The following is a 19,520-nucleotide window of genomic DNA, read 5'->3' as shown; positions in this document are numbered from 1 at the left end:
ACTGTCACCCACTCACTCACCCACTCACTCTGTTACCCACTCACTCTGTTACCCAGTCACTCACCCACTCACTCACTGTCACCCACTCACTCACCCACTCACTCTGTTACCCAGTCACTCACCCACTCACTCTCATCAATACAGTCACCAAGATTAATCAAATTAGTGTTGGGGAGATGTGATGCAAACGATCTCACCACACTTAAGTTCCCCCTCAAGCTTACTGATGAGCCAGTGAGGTAAGTCGCCAGTCTCTTGTTGTGGCTGGAGTGTTCGCTGGCTAGTGGTTGTCTGCCAGCGATCGTCATTCACTCACGACAACTCTGTGGTAATTTCTGAATGGGATTAATTCATTTGTTCATTATTGGGATTTATTTAAGCGTTTATTAACGGAATTTATTCATTTATCAACGGGATTTATTCGTTTTTAAAGGGATTTATTCATTAGTCAACGGGGTTTATCAACAGGACTTCCTTGTTGGATTATTCATGGCGTAATTCTGTCAGAGTCAATTACCACAACTGAGTGTGAGTGACAACAACGACACCTCCTCGTGGTTCCAATAATATTCCCGCCTTGTTGAGTATCCCGGCAAATCTCGTTAAATGTAATTGAATGAAGACATTTTCTATTCTGGCCGCAATTCACTTATCCACCAACCCGTAAAGAGTGTTATTGAGTTTCTCGTCTTGACTTCATTAAATGATACAAGACCTTTTGGTGAGGGTTGTTGGTGCACAGGAAGGAAGGAGGGAGGAAGTCCTTCATTATATCTCAACTACTAGAGCAGGAGTTCCCAACCTGGTACACGAGAGAACGATGTTAATACCTTGTGTACGGTGTTTACTGTACCTCTGAGTTGAATAAATCGCCTGGTGTTGGCTATATACTATATTAAGAGTGGCGCCCCCGTAGTGAAGAGGTTACTGCAGCTGTGTGGAGGTGTATCACATGTCCCAACGGGACGGACAAACAGCATTACCGGAGACCAAATGTGAAAAGGACCTGCCTGGGTGACACTACTCAGTCGAGTGTTCATACTTGGAGCTGACGGATACTTGCCCCACTAGAGGTTATAGTATAAGGTTGAAGAAGACACAAGTTCAAAAAATTGTCAGGACAAACTTATTCTGAGTGAGAAGCGTGAATTCTTGCAACAATCTGCTAGTGTACAGATACATTCAAGGGCCAGTACATGCCCAGTACTTGCCAACAGTGTGTAACAGAGACGTGACCAACAGCCCAAGTGGCTAACGAGCCGATCAATGGCGAAGTGGATAAAGTTAATAAAGTAAAAGTATGTGTACTGGGTGTGTGTTGGATGTATGATAGGTAGGTGGGTAGGGAAGGTTTGGGTATATGTGCGAGTATATTGCTTGTTAATAAATATATATGTACCCTGTATGTATGTATGTATGTATGTATGTATGAAATTCTCCCCTAGGATCCACACCTCCTCTCCTTCCCCCACCCTCCACCTTAGGCTCCTCCTCCCTCCCCCACCCTTCTCCCCTCCTAGGCTCCCCCTCCCTCCCCTCCCTACCGTCCACAATAGTGTCGTTTAAGTTTCCCAATTACCCCATTCACCCCTTGTACCACCAGCCCATTTCTCCTATACAGCGTTAGTAAGGTGTGTGCTGCATACAGAGAGGAGGAGGAAGGAGAGAGAGACGAGAGAAAGAGAAAGGAAAATGAAGAGGAGAGGAAGAGGCAGAAACAGGGAAAATAAAGAAGAGTGGAGGAGAGAGAAAGCGAAAAAAAAAAATGAAGACAAGAGGGATAGAAAGAAAAAAAAAGATGAAGAGAAAAAGTGGCAAGAGGGAGAGGGAAGGGAAGGTTATGGAGATTAAAAAGGGGGGAAGAGGAGAAAAGGTGATAAAAGGTAGATGACACAGTAAGTTTATAGTTGTCTCCCTAATCTTCCTCCGTCAATAGAGGAACGGAAGTCCTTTGGCAGTAATTCAGACAACAATTATCCGTGAGAGTAGAACGCGCCGTGGTTAATGTAACGAGAAGTGAAATTCGATTGATGATAATTGAACAAGTTTATTAGAACAACTAAATCGGAAAATCACCCATATCTGCAGCTACTGGAGACGTTAATCCTTCCCTTTGTATCGGCGGCAAGTTAATCCTTGTCGTGTCTGACCTAACACCTGACCCACATCATCACGGCCACGTCATGAGCTACACCCTTGCTATGCCCCGCCCTCCCGCCACACACACAAACTGTAATCTGTTGATGATTAAGGAAACAACTTCAAACTAGTACGCCAGTGAGCTCATGTGGTGTGGGTCAGGTGTTAGGTCAGACACGACGAGGATTAACTTGCCGCCGATACAAAGGGAAGGATTAACGTCTCCAGTAGCTGCAAAACCATGCAGTCTCGGGTCATATCAGTTCATGTACAGCCGACCAATCCACCAGTTACAAGCAATTCACTTCAGTTCTGCACAAGTCTCCATCGTGACAAGACGAGGGGAGGCTAGACGACTTTTAAGTTCTCTTGTGTTTAATATATATATATATATATATATATATATATATATATATATATATATATATATATATATATATATATATATATATATATATATATATATATATATATATATATATATATATATTTATAATTATTTTTATCGATGTGCCGCGATTGTCATTTGATAATCATTTCCACTAATTTTTGCTCCCTTATTTTAGAGCCAGACGCCTTGTAGATGATCCATTTTAACTAGAGCTGCGTTCCACGAATATTAACACTAGTAAATCCAGGGTGTCGGGTCTCCTGAGCAGTGGCGGCTCGTGAAAAATAAAATGGAGGGACTGCAAGCCTCACACAACAGTAGGTGACCTACCTCAGGTATGAGTTGTAGTTGATGTCCACTAATTCCCAGGGCATGGTAGTAGTGTTGAAGGTGGTGATGGACCAGTATTAATTGAAAATAAAGTCGGCGTGTCTGCTCTTCGATGTAGCAAAATTGTTTATTACTATTTCATTAAAATCCTTTATTTCTGTTATCATTTTATTTTCAATGGATATCACTGCTAAAGGGTAATTAAAGAAAGCACGATTTAACCACACCGTCCACACGTTGTACGAGACTGAGCTGCTTCAAGGGCAGCGGCGGCGGCGCCAATTAATAACAGACATCAATCGTACAGCATTGACAGCAACTATGAAAGTAACTTAAATTTTGGTCTGATTTTAATGAAAATTCACTTAGCAACGTATTGAAAATAATTAAATAACATATAAAATGATATATTTGTTGGTAGTGTATTATTCAGCTGTCTCTCTAAAGGAATCATACGCCTGGCAGTGAGTGTCTGGGGGGACTGCACGAGCCGCCACTGACCCACTAAATAATACTTTACTGTTCACTATTTAGTCTTTTTGCACTCGTCTTCCTTTGTAATGCCCCAATAAAAAATAAAATATATTAATTCTCAAGTTTTGTCTACCTAAATGTCAACTTACACTGTTTATTCTATCTCGTTTACATTTTTACTGACTTCTGTCAATAATTTTTGAGACTATTAAATCAAGGCAATGACAATATTCTTCCTAGTATTACTGAAGATATACGTAATATGAATGGGACTATAATTACTTTGTTTTACACGAACGCCAGTGTTGCTGTTTATCACCTGTCCTACACAACACCTCAGTTGGCTCGGGTGTGGCTGCAGGAGAACTAAACCTTTGTAGACTTCAGAGATTTAGAAACTCGAAGCAATTGTTTCAGTCGTGAATGTTATTTTATATTTTACTTGAAATTCCTGCACTTTAAACTATGGATAACTCTTACTGAAATGTTTTTTTTTATCATTTAATTAATTATTTTTGCACTTCATTAAATTTGGATTAACAGGATATGATTTTCAGCAGGCGATTGAATCATAACAGCTTCGTTCACACTGGGGTGCGGAGCGAACGAAGCTTGTTGTTGTGCTTCAATCACCTACTGAGGAGCTGTTGCCTTTTCGCCATAGGTTGGTTAACACTGGTAGTACGAACAAATTATTTGCTAATAAACATAAAACTATTTACATATTGACTATAAACCTGTTTAGAGTTCAAATGTTAAAAAAAGGTACAGGATAACTTCTAGAATTGAAACAATTGCTTCGAGTCTCTAAGATGCTTCATTTGTAGCAGAAGGAAGGAGTAAGCCCTGACCTGGGAGCATGCGGGAATGTAATGGATTTATGTCTTATTAAACCACGGTGCCCTCGTGAACTACTGGAATAACTACAGTAAAGTGACATTCCTGCAGTACAACAGTGTGGACGAGGTGTGCAAGAGGTAAGGAACACGAGTACTGGCAGATCATAATTATCTACTGAATGATAGTGATCTGGTGGACACCCACTCAATAATTTTACCAAGTTACCACCAGTACTGATAACAGGACTAATACAGTATACGAAAAAATACTCAGATGAGAAAAAAAAAATCTTTACAAATGTTATACTATAAATTGTTATGTAGGCTTTAACCATATTAGTAAAGTCTCATCAATATCCTTTATGGCAGTTCAACTAAATCTCTTCAAGTAAAATAATAACGACCTATTTTATGGCTGCCACTATGAGTCTTGGATATTCTCTATGAATTTATCTCAGGAAGTGTATATGTATTTTATTAACCTCAAGCCTCCCAGTGATTAAAATTGGTAGCCCTTATACCACCACTCCATGATATTACTGCCTGTATGCCTTCAGTGTCTTGTTGAGGCTAATCATGTGGACAAATATTATTAATTCATGTCGAGTGATGACTTAGAATTAATTGATTCTTGAGAAACCTAACCTAACCAAGCTTAACCTAACCTAACCTAACCAATCCAAACCTAACCATGAATGTGATTTATTCATAATGATTTGATTGCCTCGGTGTAGGTGTTTTTAAATTTTCATTTGTTAACTGAAACACTGAGATATCTGGGTGGTGTAGTCGAAGGTTGTGGTGTTGTTGTTGTGGAAGATTATGGTGTTGTTGAAGATAGTGGTGTTGCATATTGTGGTGCCACATGTTGTGGGTTGTGGTGGGGGGGGTAAAAATAAGTAATCACTGTGAGGTTGTGGATTTATAAAAAAAATGGAATGTTATATTTCACCATAGCTTGTGCACTGAAACTATACTCTTTCCACGCTAACCTGGCCTGTAAGACACGCCCCTCTTTTATACTATTAGCTGATTGGTTCATACAAAATTCAAACTAAATGTGTTCACAATTGGTAAGCAGACCTGTTATTGCCTAAAATAATGTTAAATATCTGGACTAACAAAATGAAAATTATGTCAAGGCATGAGCACTTCAGAGAGGATGTTAGATGATAATTTTATATATTTATAATAAAAGGTCGATATAAATATGCGCTTATGTACGCACAGTCTAGGGGAAAGGTAAAATGCTCAGGGGAACCAATCGGCTATTTGTAGCTATAGATGAGGGGTGGGGCTTATGGGCCAGGTTAGCGTGTAAACACTATAGATATATAGATTTGTTAGGGAATTTTTATGTCGAAGAAAAGTTATTCCTTATCCTGAGTAATCCAATACAGGCAGACCCCGAGTTAGACCACCCAACTTATGATCATCTGCACTTGTGAACGGGATCCCAATACCCGTACATTCATTGCAATTTTTTTTCATTAAAATCCCATTTTGTACATTATTCTGTATTGTTTAACATCAGTATTTACATTATTTGTTATGTATGTGATATTGTTGTTGCTTTCTATTGGCAGAGTTGTGCTAACCTAACCTATGTAATTAATACTTCTGACTTATGAGCAAATCGACTTACGATTATAGTCCAGGAATATATCTCTGTCGTAAGTCGGGGACTGTCTGTATAGGTTTTTCTGTGATTATTTTTCTTAGAAATTCAAAGACCACTTATTTTAAAAAAAGCAAAATGAACCAACTGATCTTACCTAACCTACCTATAAAGTATTCCAAGATAGGTCAGGTGCATATAATTGGTTAGGTTAATTTGGCTTTTGTCATATGTATTAAATAGCTTAAAATTTCAGACCGACAGCAGGCAATCTTATGTATTGTACAGTGGTTTTCACATTTAGAATATAGTACAGTACACTACTACATAAGATGTAAATTTTGTTTTAGTATTTTTTACTGTATAAAACATTTGAGCAATAATAGTTAAAAAAGTAATATTAAATAATGAAACAAAATAGCTATGACTAAAAAATGACTACACAATTGAATAAATTATGAAATACTGAGAAAAGTTGTTCAGTATTCACAGCATTTATACTTGAACAGCGACAATTCAAATGCGTCGAGGGTAGGATGTTGGATTTCTCGGTTCGAAAACCATGAAAAAAATATATAAAGATTATAATCCCTGATGTGGATACAGAATATTCTTGTGGTAAGGAACAATTGCCCTTCAACATATCCTATATAACTACAGTACTGAAAAAATTATGATTCTAAACCGGTTATTAAGTTCATGCTTCTAAGAATAAGACAATATTCACCACATTTCATTATTCACCAAATTAACCCCTATTGTACAGGGTCCGCTCTGTGCTTCATAAAATTGATGCGTTTTAGCCCAATAAAATATTAAAAGTGACATCTCCGTAGTGAAGCAATTGTAATCCATATACTATACCTGCATGTTATATACTGTATGTGCCTACCCAGTTTATAAACCCAAAGGACAATTTTACTGAATAAATATTATTATTATTATTATTATTATTATTATTATTATTATTATTATTATTTTTATTATTATTGCTTCGGAAATGAAGAGTAGCTGTGGGTTCTGATATCTGCACCTTTACACTTCAGAGAATTCACAAATCTGTTTCTGAACTATGATTTATGTAGGAACAAGCCACTGACCACTACAAAACTTGGGTAGATATTTTTCAGCGGTTCTCTCTTGTTAACATACAAGGTAGTTTGGTGAGATAATTTGTCAGTGTATTTAAGCTGCAGTTTGTTATGTTTTTTGTGAACTCAGAATATTTTTTTTTTTTTTTTTGTTCCTTCCAACACTACTGTAAATTTATCAACTCTGAGTATAATCACGGAAATAATATTGTATAAAAATCTCCCCCAAAAGGCAAGTGTTATGGTGCAACATTTGTAAAATATTACGCTTACGCTATTGAACTTAATTTTAATGGAAAGTAAAATTTCATGAAATACCGATTATTACCATAATTGGGAGGTAGGTTATAGAATTTATTTAGTGAATGTTAAGGAGAGTGTTACTTCTTGATTTGCCTTTATATTTTGTCATCATCTTTACGACTGATTTCATTTTAATACTGTACAGTGCTGTGTTGTACATAGGCTGCAAAAATGATGGGAAAAAATAAAAAATGGGTTTAAATTTATGAAAACTAAATTTGAAATGTCCATACAAAGGATACTGTTTCATATTTTATTGTGAGGTCGAAGAGTGTGGGTTGAAACGATTTCTAAGTTACCGATGATAAAAATAAGTAATACCAATTGATAAGTAAACCTAATCAATTAATAAGTAAACCTGATCAATTGACAAGTAAACCTAACTAATTAATAAGTAAACCTGACCAATTAATAAGTAAACCTTACCAATTGATAAATAAACCTAACCAATTAATAAGTAAACCTGATCAATTGATAAGTAAAGCTAACTAATTGCTAATTCCAAAGTGTTAGGTTTAATTAGTATGTTGTGTATGGGAAACAATTTTAATATACTATCTTTGGCCTAAGACTGCATGACACAACTTTTATATATATTTCTAAGTTTACATTAATTTTTATCCTTACTGCTCTCCACAGGTCTATTCTCCAGATCATGACAAAGGTGTTAGTAGAGTTTCCGTCAAAATATCGCAAGAAATAAAGTGACGACCCTCTCCTATATTACCAGCCGAGAATACTGGCTGAGGGTTCGGTTATGCTGGCATGAATAGGATTTTGGTAAAGTTGCAGAGAAGTGGTGTATTTTTCCAGTAATATTTGTTTAATGCAGAGAGTGTAAAGCCCGCGAGGGAACGAGGAATAATAATGGTATTTATTTTGGAAACGGCAAGTAGGCTGTGACCTCAATGTCCGTGGTGTTTTGGGAATTGAAAGCAAACCTCCTTTTTGTTATATTTAATTTTAACAGGCATGAACCCCAGGAGTGATGCAGGTATTAAAAGTTAGGCAATACTATACTATATTTAATGCCTCTCCCTCCTGCTAAACTCAGTCATAGTTCTGAGAGGTTTTTCTTTTTTAATTTACCGAAGTAAATGTAAATTATTCCTGGCACCACAACTGTAGTTACATTCTGTATGTTAACACAAACTTCATAGTGAAAATTCAAGATAAAACAAATCATTATTAAGTCTGTAGTCATTTTAAACATTTACCCACTCATCACTTGGAATAGTTTGATAGGCTCTGTAATAATACAGTATTACCCCGCCTAACGCGGTTTCACTTAACGCGTTTTATCATATACGCGGTGCCTCGCCAGAGCTGAACTTTCACTTAACGCGGAATTTTTCATCATATACGCGGGAAGCGGCGCGGGCACGATGCGCACAAGGTCGCCCAGTCATCAAAACATTACCGAGTTCTTCACCCGCCACCCACCACAGCCGGCCCAAGTCAGTGATAGTGATAATTATAGTGAGGATATGGACTTATATGGCCTTTGAGGGGTTTGACAAAGAGGCCCTGCAAGCCTCTGTGGTGGATAGTGATACAATTGATACAAGTGATACAGGTGAGGGCCAATAATCTGCCCTCTGCCTCGGAACCAACCCCCCATCCCCGTGTGCCCAGCCATCTTTTCTACTAATGCAAGTGTTAAAAAACCTAATATTATTGATATTTCTCTTAATTATTAATTGTGTGTGCATACCATCATAAAGTTAAGATAAAATTTTTACTACAACATAGTTGTGTGTCGTCAAAAAGTGGAGTTTGGGGGTCGGGCCAGTCTCTATTGGAATTAATCCCATATGTTCTGTTGTTCACTTAACGCGGTTTTCACTTAACGCGGTACCCTGTGGGTTCAATTGACCGCGTTAAGCGGGGTACTACTGTAAGTTCATTTTAAACATATTTTACAAATCCAGTGGGGGAGATGAGGCAAAATTGTGTGTTGAACCTAATAAAATATCTATACAAAGTGTCGTGGGTCTGTCAAGTAAGTTTCCTCTGGGACAAATTGGAGCCAAATTATTTCAGGTTGCAGAAAACATGAACCTAATCTAACTTTACAATCATATACTTGTACATTTTATTTATTTGGTTGGGTTAATGTTGGTCTGTGTATGTGGCCTGCTATCAGAACTTCAGAAGTTATTAACCTCTTCACTTTTAATATTTGGCTAATGACACGATTTTTATTTATTTAATTTCTTTTTTTCAGCTCAGAAGGGCCCCAGAACACAAGAGGGTTAAATACCATCATCGTCTGGTGGGAACTCTGTAAATAAGACCACAACAAATAATTTTGGAGTTTTGTGTTATTGCTTCCGTATTCTGTTACGACAAGAATTTCATTGTTTGCATAAAAATCATAATATCAGTAAAGATCTTGTTAAAAAAAAAATCTAGTAATAAAGAACCAATTTTTTTTATGCCTTTGCCAAAATTTTCAGTAGCATTTACGTACGTCAGATATCAGTTGTAAAATATTGGTTGTTGGAATCCTACATTACTTTAGGCATTTAAAAAGTTTCAATAATATGTATAGGCATATTACAAATTATTACTGTATGTGTATTAATTGTATGTTGCTCAAAATAGGGAAAAAGATGGGCTCACACCTCATAATATTTCTCATTAGGAAGCAGATGGTGATGTATGATGTATGGATACAGTTTAGGATTTCAGGATATTCCCCCAGTCCTGTTTAAGGGGAGGAGAGCCCTGGATTCTCCCCCTCCTCACCTTAAGTAAAGTTTATAAATTGACAGGAGTTTACAACGGTGGGAAGTTGTACAGTATGACATGTGTACAACTTGCTGGAAATTGGAGACAGCTTACCAGAATCTTTCACTGACCCTTTTAGACCACCATTGATTCCTGAACTATAAAGTAGAATATTAAACTTAGTCCTTTTATTTCTGGTCACTATACATATGAAACAGTATTTTAGCAAGAAAATGTTGAAATACTGTATTTTTTTCTTTCAGGTGTGGTGAGACAGTACAGTACAGGACAGTAACAACACAGACCAGAGGGAGGAAAGTTTGGTATGTCCACCTCAATGGATGACGAGGAAGTACCACTCGTGTTGGATGATGTGGGTGAGGAAGAAAATGATGATTCATTAGATGTGATAATGCCAACAGAAGGAAAGGAACAAGGAAGCTTATTGTCACAAGATACGGGGGATGCATCATTAAGTCTCAGTAATGTGGAAGAGAGTCAGAATTGTGAAACGCCAAGTGAAAAACACAATTCCTTAACCTCCGAAAATAACGATTCAAAAAAAGGTTCTCATGCATGTCAAATCTGCGAGAAGGTATTTAAGAGAAAGGTCAGTTTGGTGAGACATCTTAACACCCATGAACCCCAAAAAGAGTTCAAATGCACTAAATGTGATAGAAAATTCCATCAATTAATTTTACTGTCTAATCATTTAAGTTCAGGAGTTTGTGATAAGCATAAATGTTTTATGTGTGGGAAAAAATTCAGGTACAAGAGAAACCTTTCACTCCATTGTCGTGTTCATCAGACTGAAAGAAGGAAGGAGGTCACAGAAGGAAGTATGGGTTATGTCACACCCCCTGTAGGCTCCAGTGTACCATCTTTTCCACGCAGCTGCCCATATTGTGATAAAAAATTAAAGAATCAAGCATTGTACGAGAGGCACTTGCGTGTTCATTGGGGAGATTTACCGTACTTGTGTTTACGGTGCTATACCAAGTTTGCCAATAGAGAAGACCTCCTACAACATGGCCTCACTCATAATAGAGAAGGCGACCTACAACTTGGCCACACTCAATCTAAGAAAGGTGGTTTATGTGAACATTGTGGCAAAATGTTTACGACGATCTCGAGCAACCCCAAACGCAACTGTCATTGTCATGCCCATAAACAAAGGCCTGTACCCGTGTCTTGTGACATATGTGGCAGACATTTTGATAGTGATGACAGTCTGATAAATCATATGAAGGTTCATGGTAGTGACATGTCATTCTTCTGTCCAAGATGTCGAAAATTAGTTAAGCATATAAAGTCTGTTAAAGTTCACTATATCGGAGATGAAGTGTGTCCCTGTCATGTGTGTGATAATGGAGCTGATGGAAATGAAGAGATGTCAAATTATAAGTCCTCTCACATTGAAAAAACTCCCTCTGAGTCTCCACAGCCCTTGCCAGTAGCTCCAAGTGGGAACAGTTGTACAAATTCTATGAAGGCCTACAGGAGTGAGATGCATGTGTGTGCAGTGTGTGGGAAGACGTTTGCAGGAGAAGACTATTTGGCAAATCATATGAAAACTCATTATCAGTGTGTAAAGTGTAAAAAGATGTTTAGAAGAAAAGAAGATCTTAACACACACTTAATGTTTCTTGGAGCAGAAAAGCTGCTCCTATGTCGTGTGTGTCAGCGCATAGTTCACGGGAAAAGAGAATTTGAGCGTCACATCTATGGTCACATCAGAGCAAATCAACTCAAGTCTATCATAGATGACAAGCTGATATGGCAGGCGAATTCAGAATCTGGGAGTGATGGCCATGAGTCCTTTTCTCATGTAGGAGCAACAAGTCAGTCACTCAGTGTAAAGATCCAGATGGTGACCCAAGCAGGGAAGAATTCATTTAAGTGTTCTCAGTGTGGGAAAAAAGTCCCGCTGCGTCACAACCCTCAGGATCACTTAAGAGATGAATCCCCCGAGATAACACAGTCGGGCGAAGAGTTTGTGATTATCACAAGATTTGGTCAATCTGTGAAAAACCAAAAACAGATGACAGACTCTTACTGTAAGTGTAATCGTTTCATGGGAGATGTGTTGACAGATGATGAAATAGACCATCCAACAGTTGTTTTAGTGCCGCACCAAGAGGATGTGGAGTGTGTAGGGGGATGGCAAACTAATGAGCCAATTACCCAGGCAGAGATTAGCATGCCTGGAACTGTGTCTTTGCCAAGCAAGCAAGGAACAGTGTCTTTGTCCAGCATGCCTGGAACTGTGTCTTTGCCAAGCAAGCAAGGAACAGTGTCTTTGTCCAGCATGCCTGGAACTGTGTCTTTCCCAAGCAAGCAAGGAACAGTGTCTTTGTCCAGCATGCCTGGAACTGTGTCTTTGCCAAGCAAGCAAGGAACAGTGTCTTTGTCCAGCAAGCCTGGAACTGTGTCTTTCCCAAGCATGCAAGGAACCGTGTCTTTGCCTAGCAAGCATGAAAATGTGTCATTGCCAAGCAAATATGAAACTGTGTCTTTGCCTAGTAAGCCTGTATCTGGGCCATTGCCTGCAACATCATCAAAGGATGATTCTGATGTGGTGTGTAAGAAGGCAAAATATGATAATGAAGTATTAAGTAAAGTTGATGATATTAAATTAGAAATGTTTGACCCTGACATTATAGTCAAGGAAGAGTGGGATATCAGTTGGTGTTGAAACTCACACAGTTTAGTTTAAGGTCATGTATGTATGTACTGTACAGTATTATAGGATGTGACTCGGCAATTCTGGGCATAAATTCTTAAATATTCTTTTGGCAAGTGTTTTCCGGATACAGTACTGTACACTGCAATGAAGGGTAATGGAAGTTATCTCTTGGTAGTTGAGTTTCATTGTACTGTACAGTAAATCAGTACAGTACTGTACGTATTACCATTTTCTCGGTCAGTATCTAAACAGTGAGACAGTTTGGATTTAGATGCACAGTTGTCTCACCTATGAGGGATATGTTTTGTCTGAACTATTTTATATTGACTACGGATGGACTATTTAGTTCTGTATACAGTACAGTATTTTGAATATTTTTATGTATTACAGGTATATTTGTGTACTTTACTTTTTTTAGCTGATTTTATTCAATGGGGATGTTAATATTTTACTAGTACAGCATAATACACTTTTTTCTGTGTTTGAGAAGTTATTTCAGTTTTTATATGGGAAAGCATACTGTACCTGGATTCATTTTACTCTATATAGTAGCCATTAATAGAAGTTAATTAGGATCAAATCAAGAATCTCCACCCCAGCTTATTTCACTTGAAGATTATCCTAACCTAACCCAACTTAAACTTACCTATTGGTTAAGTTCTCAACCTTTTTTGTCATCTTTCTACCTTTGCGGTTACTGTATTAAGCTATCTCATGGACCCCTTTCTGAACACATCACATTGGGGGTGTAATGAGCAAGTGCCTTATACTGTATAGGAACACCAAGCTTTTCCTTAAGTCAGGCTTTTGAGTTTTCAGATTAAACCAAACAGGAAAATTATTAAAAAATGTTGTATAATGTGTAAGTTTATCTGAACGTCTTCAAAATACACATCTGTGGTAAATTAAACTTAATACAGTATGGTTAACTTACCATGCTTACTTTCATCTGTGGACCCCTAGTAAACCCTCTGTTGACCCACCCCAGGTTGAGAAACCCTGACCTCACCTCATCCCCCAAATAAGTGTTAGAATGGTTAATCATTGGGTGAAATAAACTTGGGCGGAGATTCTTCAGGTGAAACTATTATTTGTACGTACTACAGTATTGTATAGTTGTAATTTTGATATTTTAACTCTTACATACCGTGCAGTATACTGAATTCAAGTGATGGACAATACGTTGACAGTTATGTATCTATTTGTTCAATTGTCTTTTATTTTCCCCGCTGATGTGAGGAAGAATATTTTGACACTTCTAATATCAAATGCCAATACTATACACAATCACTGAGCATTTGCCAGAGCTTGTTTCATTACTCCGGCTTTCTCATATAGAAGGAATGTAGGAAGCTGTTTGTTCACCATTGACTGATATGGTTGTAGTCTTGTATTTGTTAGTGCAAGTGCAGGAAAAGATTTTATACAGTAAACCTGTACAGTATATTGTAATTATACACATACAGGGTGGTCCAGGGTGGTTTATCAAGGGAGTTAGTGATATGATTTGATGAAGTGAAGTTTTGTTGAAGGTCCATAGTACATGCACCATGTACTATTATATTCATAGAACATTCTTTTCTTTTTTCATTTTAAGTATTAATTATTATTGTTTGAGGAATTACTATATAATAATTACAGTAAATTTCCACAGTGACTGCCATCTTGGTCAATACTCTTGCTTAATTGCCTCATGAAGAGATCAGTTGGTATATTTTCTTCAGGTCAACCAAATGTTGATAAGGATTGTTAATGTGTATTCAGTGATGGAGTCTTCGTTCGTTCTGCTTGGCGGTCTTGTACACCTGGTGCCATATTCTTTCCCGTTCATAATATTCCCCTTGATTGAGGTCAGGAGAATTTGAAGACCACATGCCAGGTCATAATAATGATGTTAGGAATGTACAGTCTCAGGCAAAGGTTGGCTCTCCGTGTTGAAACAAAGTCACGGGAATGAGTCTCCAAACACCCTGACTGTCTTCTGGTGTAGTTGCTGTTTTTAATCAGTTTGGGAGGGAGCGGACTCTCGACCTCGGGTGTACATGTCCAAGTATTCCTGTGTGACTTAGGTTGTCTGAGATTTAGTTCCATCTGGAAGAGGTATGTAGTCACTCCCACCAAGGTAGTCCATGTCAGGTATTTCATCTGTCATGGAATATTGGCTTGACATTCCTTTCTCTAATATCAACAACATTTCCAATTTTTGACTTATTGTAAAGAATCTTAGCTTTTATTTCTGACCATTCATTTTTTTTTAAAACAGACTGTAATCACTTTTTCTGAGTGGTAGTTGAATAATGCACAATCTGATGACACTTCCTTGAGAGAACCAGACTACAGTGAGGATCAGCAAAACATACAAGAAAAATTGTCCCAAGAGAGTGAGAAAATAATCCTTGCTTGTTTTATAGAGTTTACAGTATGGTGCTGTACCATGTGAGAGTGTTGAGGAACTGTATATTCACCACAAAGCCAAACTTGAGAGGAAGTAATTATGGGAATGTGAGCATCACCACTGTGAAAAAAATAAAAGATCTTGGGGAAAAAAAAAATCAGAATGCCATGTTGATCAGGGAGTGAATCACACAGTGTATCATGGATGTACAGTACAGTCATCCACACACATGGCCCCACCACCAGTGTTTACCACCATCCCTATTCCTTTGGTATGTTTAATGAATACTGATTTTTATTTTTACAGGTATTTATTTATTGTTATGTTTTAATGAAGAAATAAATTGATTTAAAGGACCATTGCTTTAATCTGGTTTGAATTAATACAGATTTGATGGGCTTTAGTATAATTATGACAGTTTTAATAGCTTGCTAGTTGTCAACAATATCACCTTGGTTTGTCAAAGGCAGATGCACGTTTGTAGTCCTAAACTAACTATCATTCCAGGCATATATTGCAACTTTGTCAGGGTGCTTTTAGTGTGTGAGTTTATGTAGTCATATACTGTATGTGTAGAATGAAACTTTGGAAACTTATGAGGGATTACTGGTACTGTACAATTTAGAGGTTTCACTCATCTCCAGGTTACTGTACTGTAGTTGTTCCTCAAGATAAGACATAAATACTGTACAGTGGTGGACTACACAGTGTGACATACTTGTTTTTATTATGTTGCCTACAATATTAAACACTATAGTTCTTTTAGATTTTTTCTTATCCTAAAAAAAAAAAATTGGAATAGAAACCATTAATCTGATGTCAGGTGTGAGGGATTGGCAGCTGAGTGGATACAGCACGCACCTCCTGGAGGAAGATGATACTGACGGTGGGTCACTCTCTTGGACTGACTACAATAAGGAAAACCATCAAAACAACATGACTAAACCAGGTCCTGCATCCTCCACACTCCCAAGATATATAAATTATTGGGTAAGAAATAGGCAAGTAACAAAATTAAGAGATACGGTAAAATGGCAGATAATGGAGTTACAGTAAAGAGGGAAGTTTGTAGATAAAATTAGCATATCTTAAGACACTTTGTCACTTTTTTTTTTTTCTTTTTCTCTTTTTTAAGGGGAATAGCTCACCTGAGCACAGGCCATCGACCCACAACGGGGCCTGGGTGGCGAAAAAAGATAAGAGTAAAAAGAAAAAATATATTAATATACACCATGATGATGCCGGAAAACCAGCTTTTTGAAGTGGGACCTATACTCCTATCTTCTGTTCCCTTCTCTTCTTTCTCTCCATCCTTTTCCTCCTTCTCCTCTTCTTTCTCTCCCTCCTTTTCCTCCTCCTCTTTCTCTCCCTTCTTCCTCCCCTTTTTTCTCTACCTCTTCTCTTTCTCTCTTTTTCCTCCTTTTTCTCCCTCTTTTTCCTCCTCTCTTTTCTCTTCCTCCTCTAATTCTTTCTCTTCCTCCTTTTCCTTCTCCTCTTCTTTCTCTCCCTCTTTCTTCTTTCTCTCCCTCTTTCTTCTTTCTCTCCCTCTTTCTTCTTTCTCTCCCTCCCCCTCTTTGTTCTGGCTGTACCTTCATCACAACCAAACACTATTTACCTCACCCCGACACATTGTATGAGTGACGTCACGAGCTGAATGTGTGGGAGAGAGAGAAGATCAACACTATAGGAGATGATGATGATGCTCTCAGTAGTGTGACTGGGTGAAAGAAGGTGTAGGAGGATGACCTTAATGGTGTGGCTGGTGGTGAGTGACCTTAATGGTGTGGCTGGTGGTGAGTGACCTTAATGGTGTGGCTGGTGGTGAGTGACCTTAATGGTGTGGCTGGTGGTGAGTGACCTTAATGGTGTGGCTGGTGGTGAGTAACCTTAATGGTGTGGCTGGTGGTGAGTAACCTTAATGGTGTGGCTGGTGGTGAGTGACTTAATGGTGTGGGCTGGCGGTGTGAGTTATGGTGTGGCTGGTGGCAGTGACTAATAGTGTACTGGTGGTGAGTGACCTTAATGGTGTGACTGGTGGTGAGTGACCTTAATGGTGTGGCTGGTGGTGAGTAACCTTAATGGTGTGGCTGGTGGTGAGTAACCTTAATGGTGTGACTGGTGGTGAGTGACCTTAATGGTGTGGCTGGTGGTGAGTAACCTTAATGTGGACTGGTGGTGAGTGACCTTAATGGTGTAGCTGGTGGTGAGTGACCTTAATGGTGTGGCTGGTGGTGAGTGACCTTAATGGTGTGGCTGGTGGTGAGTGACCTTAATGGTGTGGCTGGTGGTGAGTGACCTTAATGGTGTGAGCTTTTTCTCTCGGTTTTATTGATTCAAACACAGGTATACACACATACACACACATTCATGAATGTTTATAAACAAGTATACAGTAAATATATTAAACCATCAATATATAGAGAAATTCACATACAGTATATGCATGAAGATACAATTCTCCTTGACGCCCTCTTTTAGACAAGCTATTAAACTGTCCAATTATCACATATAGTATACATAGATAACAAGTCAACACCTCTTTATTGATGGGGTAAAGAGTGACGCTTGATTGTCTGAGTCGCTAATCGGTGAAGTAATATGTGACGCCTTGATGAACAAACATAGCAAACGTGAGTGTGGAAAGAAAATGCAAACAATACAACCAAATAAAAGGTCAACAGGGAGACTATAGTGTACCTCCTGCTGGTGATGTGAGGCAGCATATAAATGACTCACTAAACACGGCAATGAGGAAATATTTGGGTCAAGATTGTCAAAGATTCGTATGCAAATTTTTACATTTATTTAGAGACAGGATGAGATATAACTATGATAGAGATTTAAGATTAACTGAAGAAAAGACATCCCAGCTTATTTCACCTAATGATTAACCATCCTAATGCTACCTGGAAGATTGGGAAAGATAAGCTTTAGGGTGTTTAATCATCAGGTGAATGAAGCTGGAGTGTCTACTATCCTGGTGATACTGTAGTGGATTCCTCCCCTACAAACGCTGTTTGTCGCTGAGTAGCCGACCCCGCGAATTCCCCAGTGTATGCCTCGTGGTCTAGGTCAACCACCGCCGCCTCACATGACAGAGGTCAACTATTAAACCGCGCCTACGTCCGCTATATAAGACCTGACCTCGTGGTGACCGCTCTCATTCTACTTACACCAACCAGCAAGCAACACCTCCTCCTCCGCCGCTGCCTGGCGGTCCTCGCTCCCGCCGGCGAGCATGGCGACCCACAAGCTGATCCTCCTCTGAGCACCCTCACCAACCAGCTCTTTCTACATCACGCTTGTAACCACGCTGCCTTCCCAGCACCAAGCTGCACTGTACATCCAATACAATATGTATACAGAGAGCACATTGTGAGTTTCCTTTCTCCATCCCATCCTGAGTGTGAACCAATAACTCGTACCCCACAATACGATAACTAAACACGGTTTTGATACTATTTTTAACACAACCATAATAACAATACTACAAATATTATACCTACATTGTTATTTTATTTATATTAAGATTATTACCACAACGACAAGGTTAAATATTTTAGACGTTCTTTTGTTAATTGTACCACAAGTCTCACACAACCTCCCTAGGGTGGCACTGTTCTCAAGGGCCAGGATCAGTGCCGCTTTTCGCCAGGCTTTGACTCTCTGGCTTTTGGTGATGTAGTTTTTTCATCTAACGGTGTCGAACTTGAGCCTTTCATAGAGTGAGTGTTGGGTTAAAGGGGATGGCCGGAAACACACTGAGTCAGCTGCCACAATGGTCGGGTGTGGTGAGGTGGTTTTATAATGATCACCTGATGATTAGACACCCTAGTTTATTTCAGATGAGAGAGAAAGAGAGAGGAATTCCTAAGTTATAATACCACGCTTTAGAACAGGTTACATCTTTCAGTTTAATTTTGCTATAATCACACTCATCACTGTTACCATTACTAACGACGCTACTACCATCATCCCTATCACCAACATCACTACCACCAACATCACTATCACCAACACCACTACCAACATCCCTACCACCAACATCACTACCACCAACATCACTACCACCAACATCACTACCACCAACATCACTACCACCAACATCACTACCACCAACACCACTACCAACATCACTACCACCAACATCCCTATCACCAACACCACTACCAACATCACTACCACCAACATCCCTATCACCAACACCACTACCAACATCACTCCCACCAATATCACTCCCAACATCCAACATCACTGCCAACAACCTTAATTGAGTTTTAAAAGAGTTTAATTAACTTAGTGAACGACGCCAGACGAATATTTTTGGCTTTCACATTTTAACTTTTTTTGTCAACTACTGTAAACGCTGTACTGTATCTGCAAATTATTATTATTATTATTATATTTTCGCCCCCAGGTCCTGATGTGTGTGGTAGGTTAGTTCTGTAAAAATAAAAATCTGAATTTAAGAAGGGAGCTTAGTTGTACAGTATTTTAATCGAGAAAAAGAAGCCTTGCTGT

The 19,520-nt window shown here is 38.6% G+C and overlaps 1 protein-coding gene across 2 annotated transcripts; it reads left to right on the top strand.

Moving 5' to 3' along the window:
* The first annotated feature begins 3,949 nt into the window (after positions 1-3,949).
* On the top strand, positions 3,950-15,761 carry LOC121877004 (zinc finger protein 271-like). 2 transcript variants are annotated; one of them, XM_042382592.1, is made up of 2 exons: positions 3,950-3,998; positions 10,182-15,761. In XM_042382592.1, exon 2 carries the CDS (start codon positions 10,244-10,246, stop codon positions 12,611-12,613), a length of 2,370 nt encoding a protein of 789 aa, XP_042238526.1. In that variant the 5' UTR covers positions 3,950-3,998; positions 10,182-10,243; the 3' UTR covers positions 12,614-15,761. The 2 variants fall into 2 exon arrangements, with proteins under 2 accessions (XP_042238526.1, XP_042238525.1); XM_042382591.1 differs by lacking the exon at positions 3,950-3,998 and adding an exon at positions 4,137-4,311.
* The last annotated feature ends 3,759 nt before the right edge of the window (positions 15,762-19,520 follow it).

Source organism: Homarus americanus, unplaced genomic scaffold (assembly GCF_018991925.1).
Source record: "Homarus americanus isolate GMGI-L3 unplaced genomic scaffold, GMGI_Hamer_2.0 scaffold50325, whole genome shotgun sequence".
Taxonomy (NCBI): Eukaryota; Metazoa; Arthropoda; class Malacostraca; order Decapoda; family Nephropidae; genus Homarus; species Homarus americanus.
This window is presented reverse-complemented; position numbering and strand designations above follow the sequence as displayed.

What these genes read in the sequence shown, in the direction of transcription:
- LOC121877004 (XM_042382592.1), top strand. Translation starts at nt 10,244, where the DNA reads ATGTCCACCTCAATGGATGACGAGGAAGTACCACTCGTGTTGGATGAT.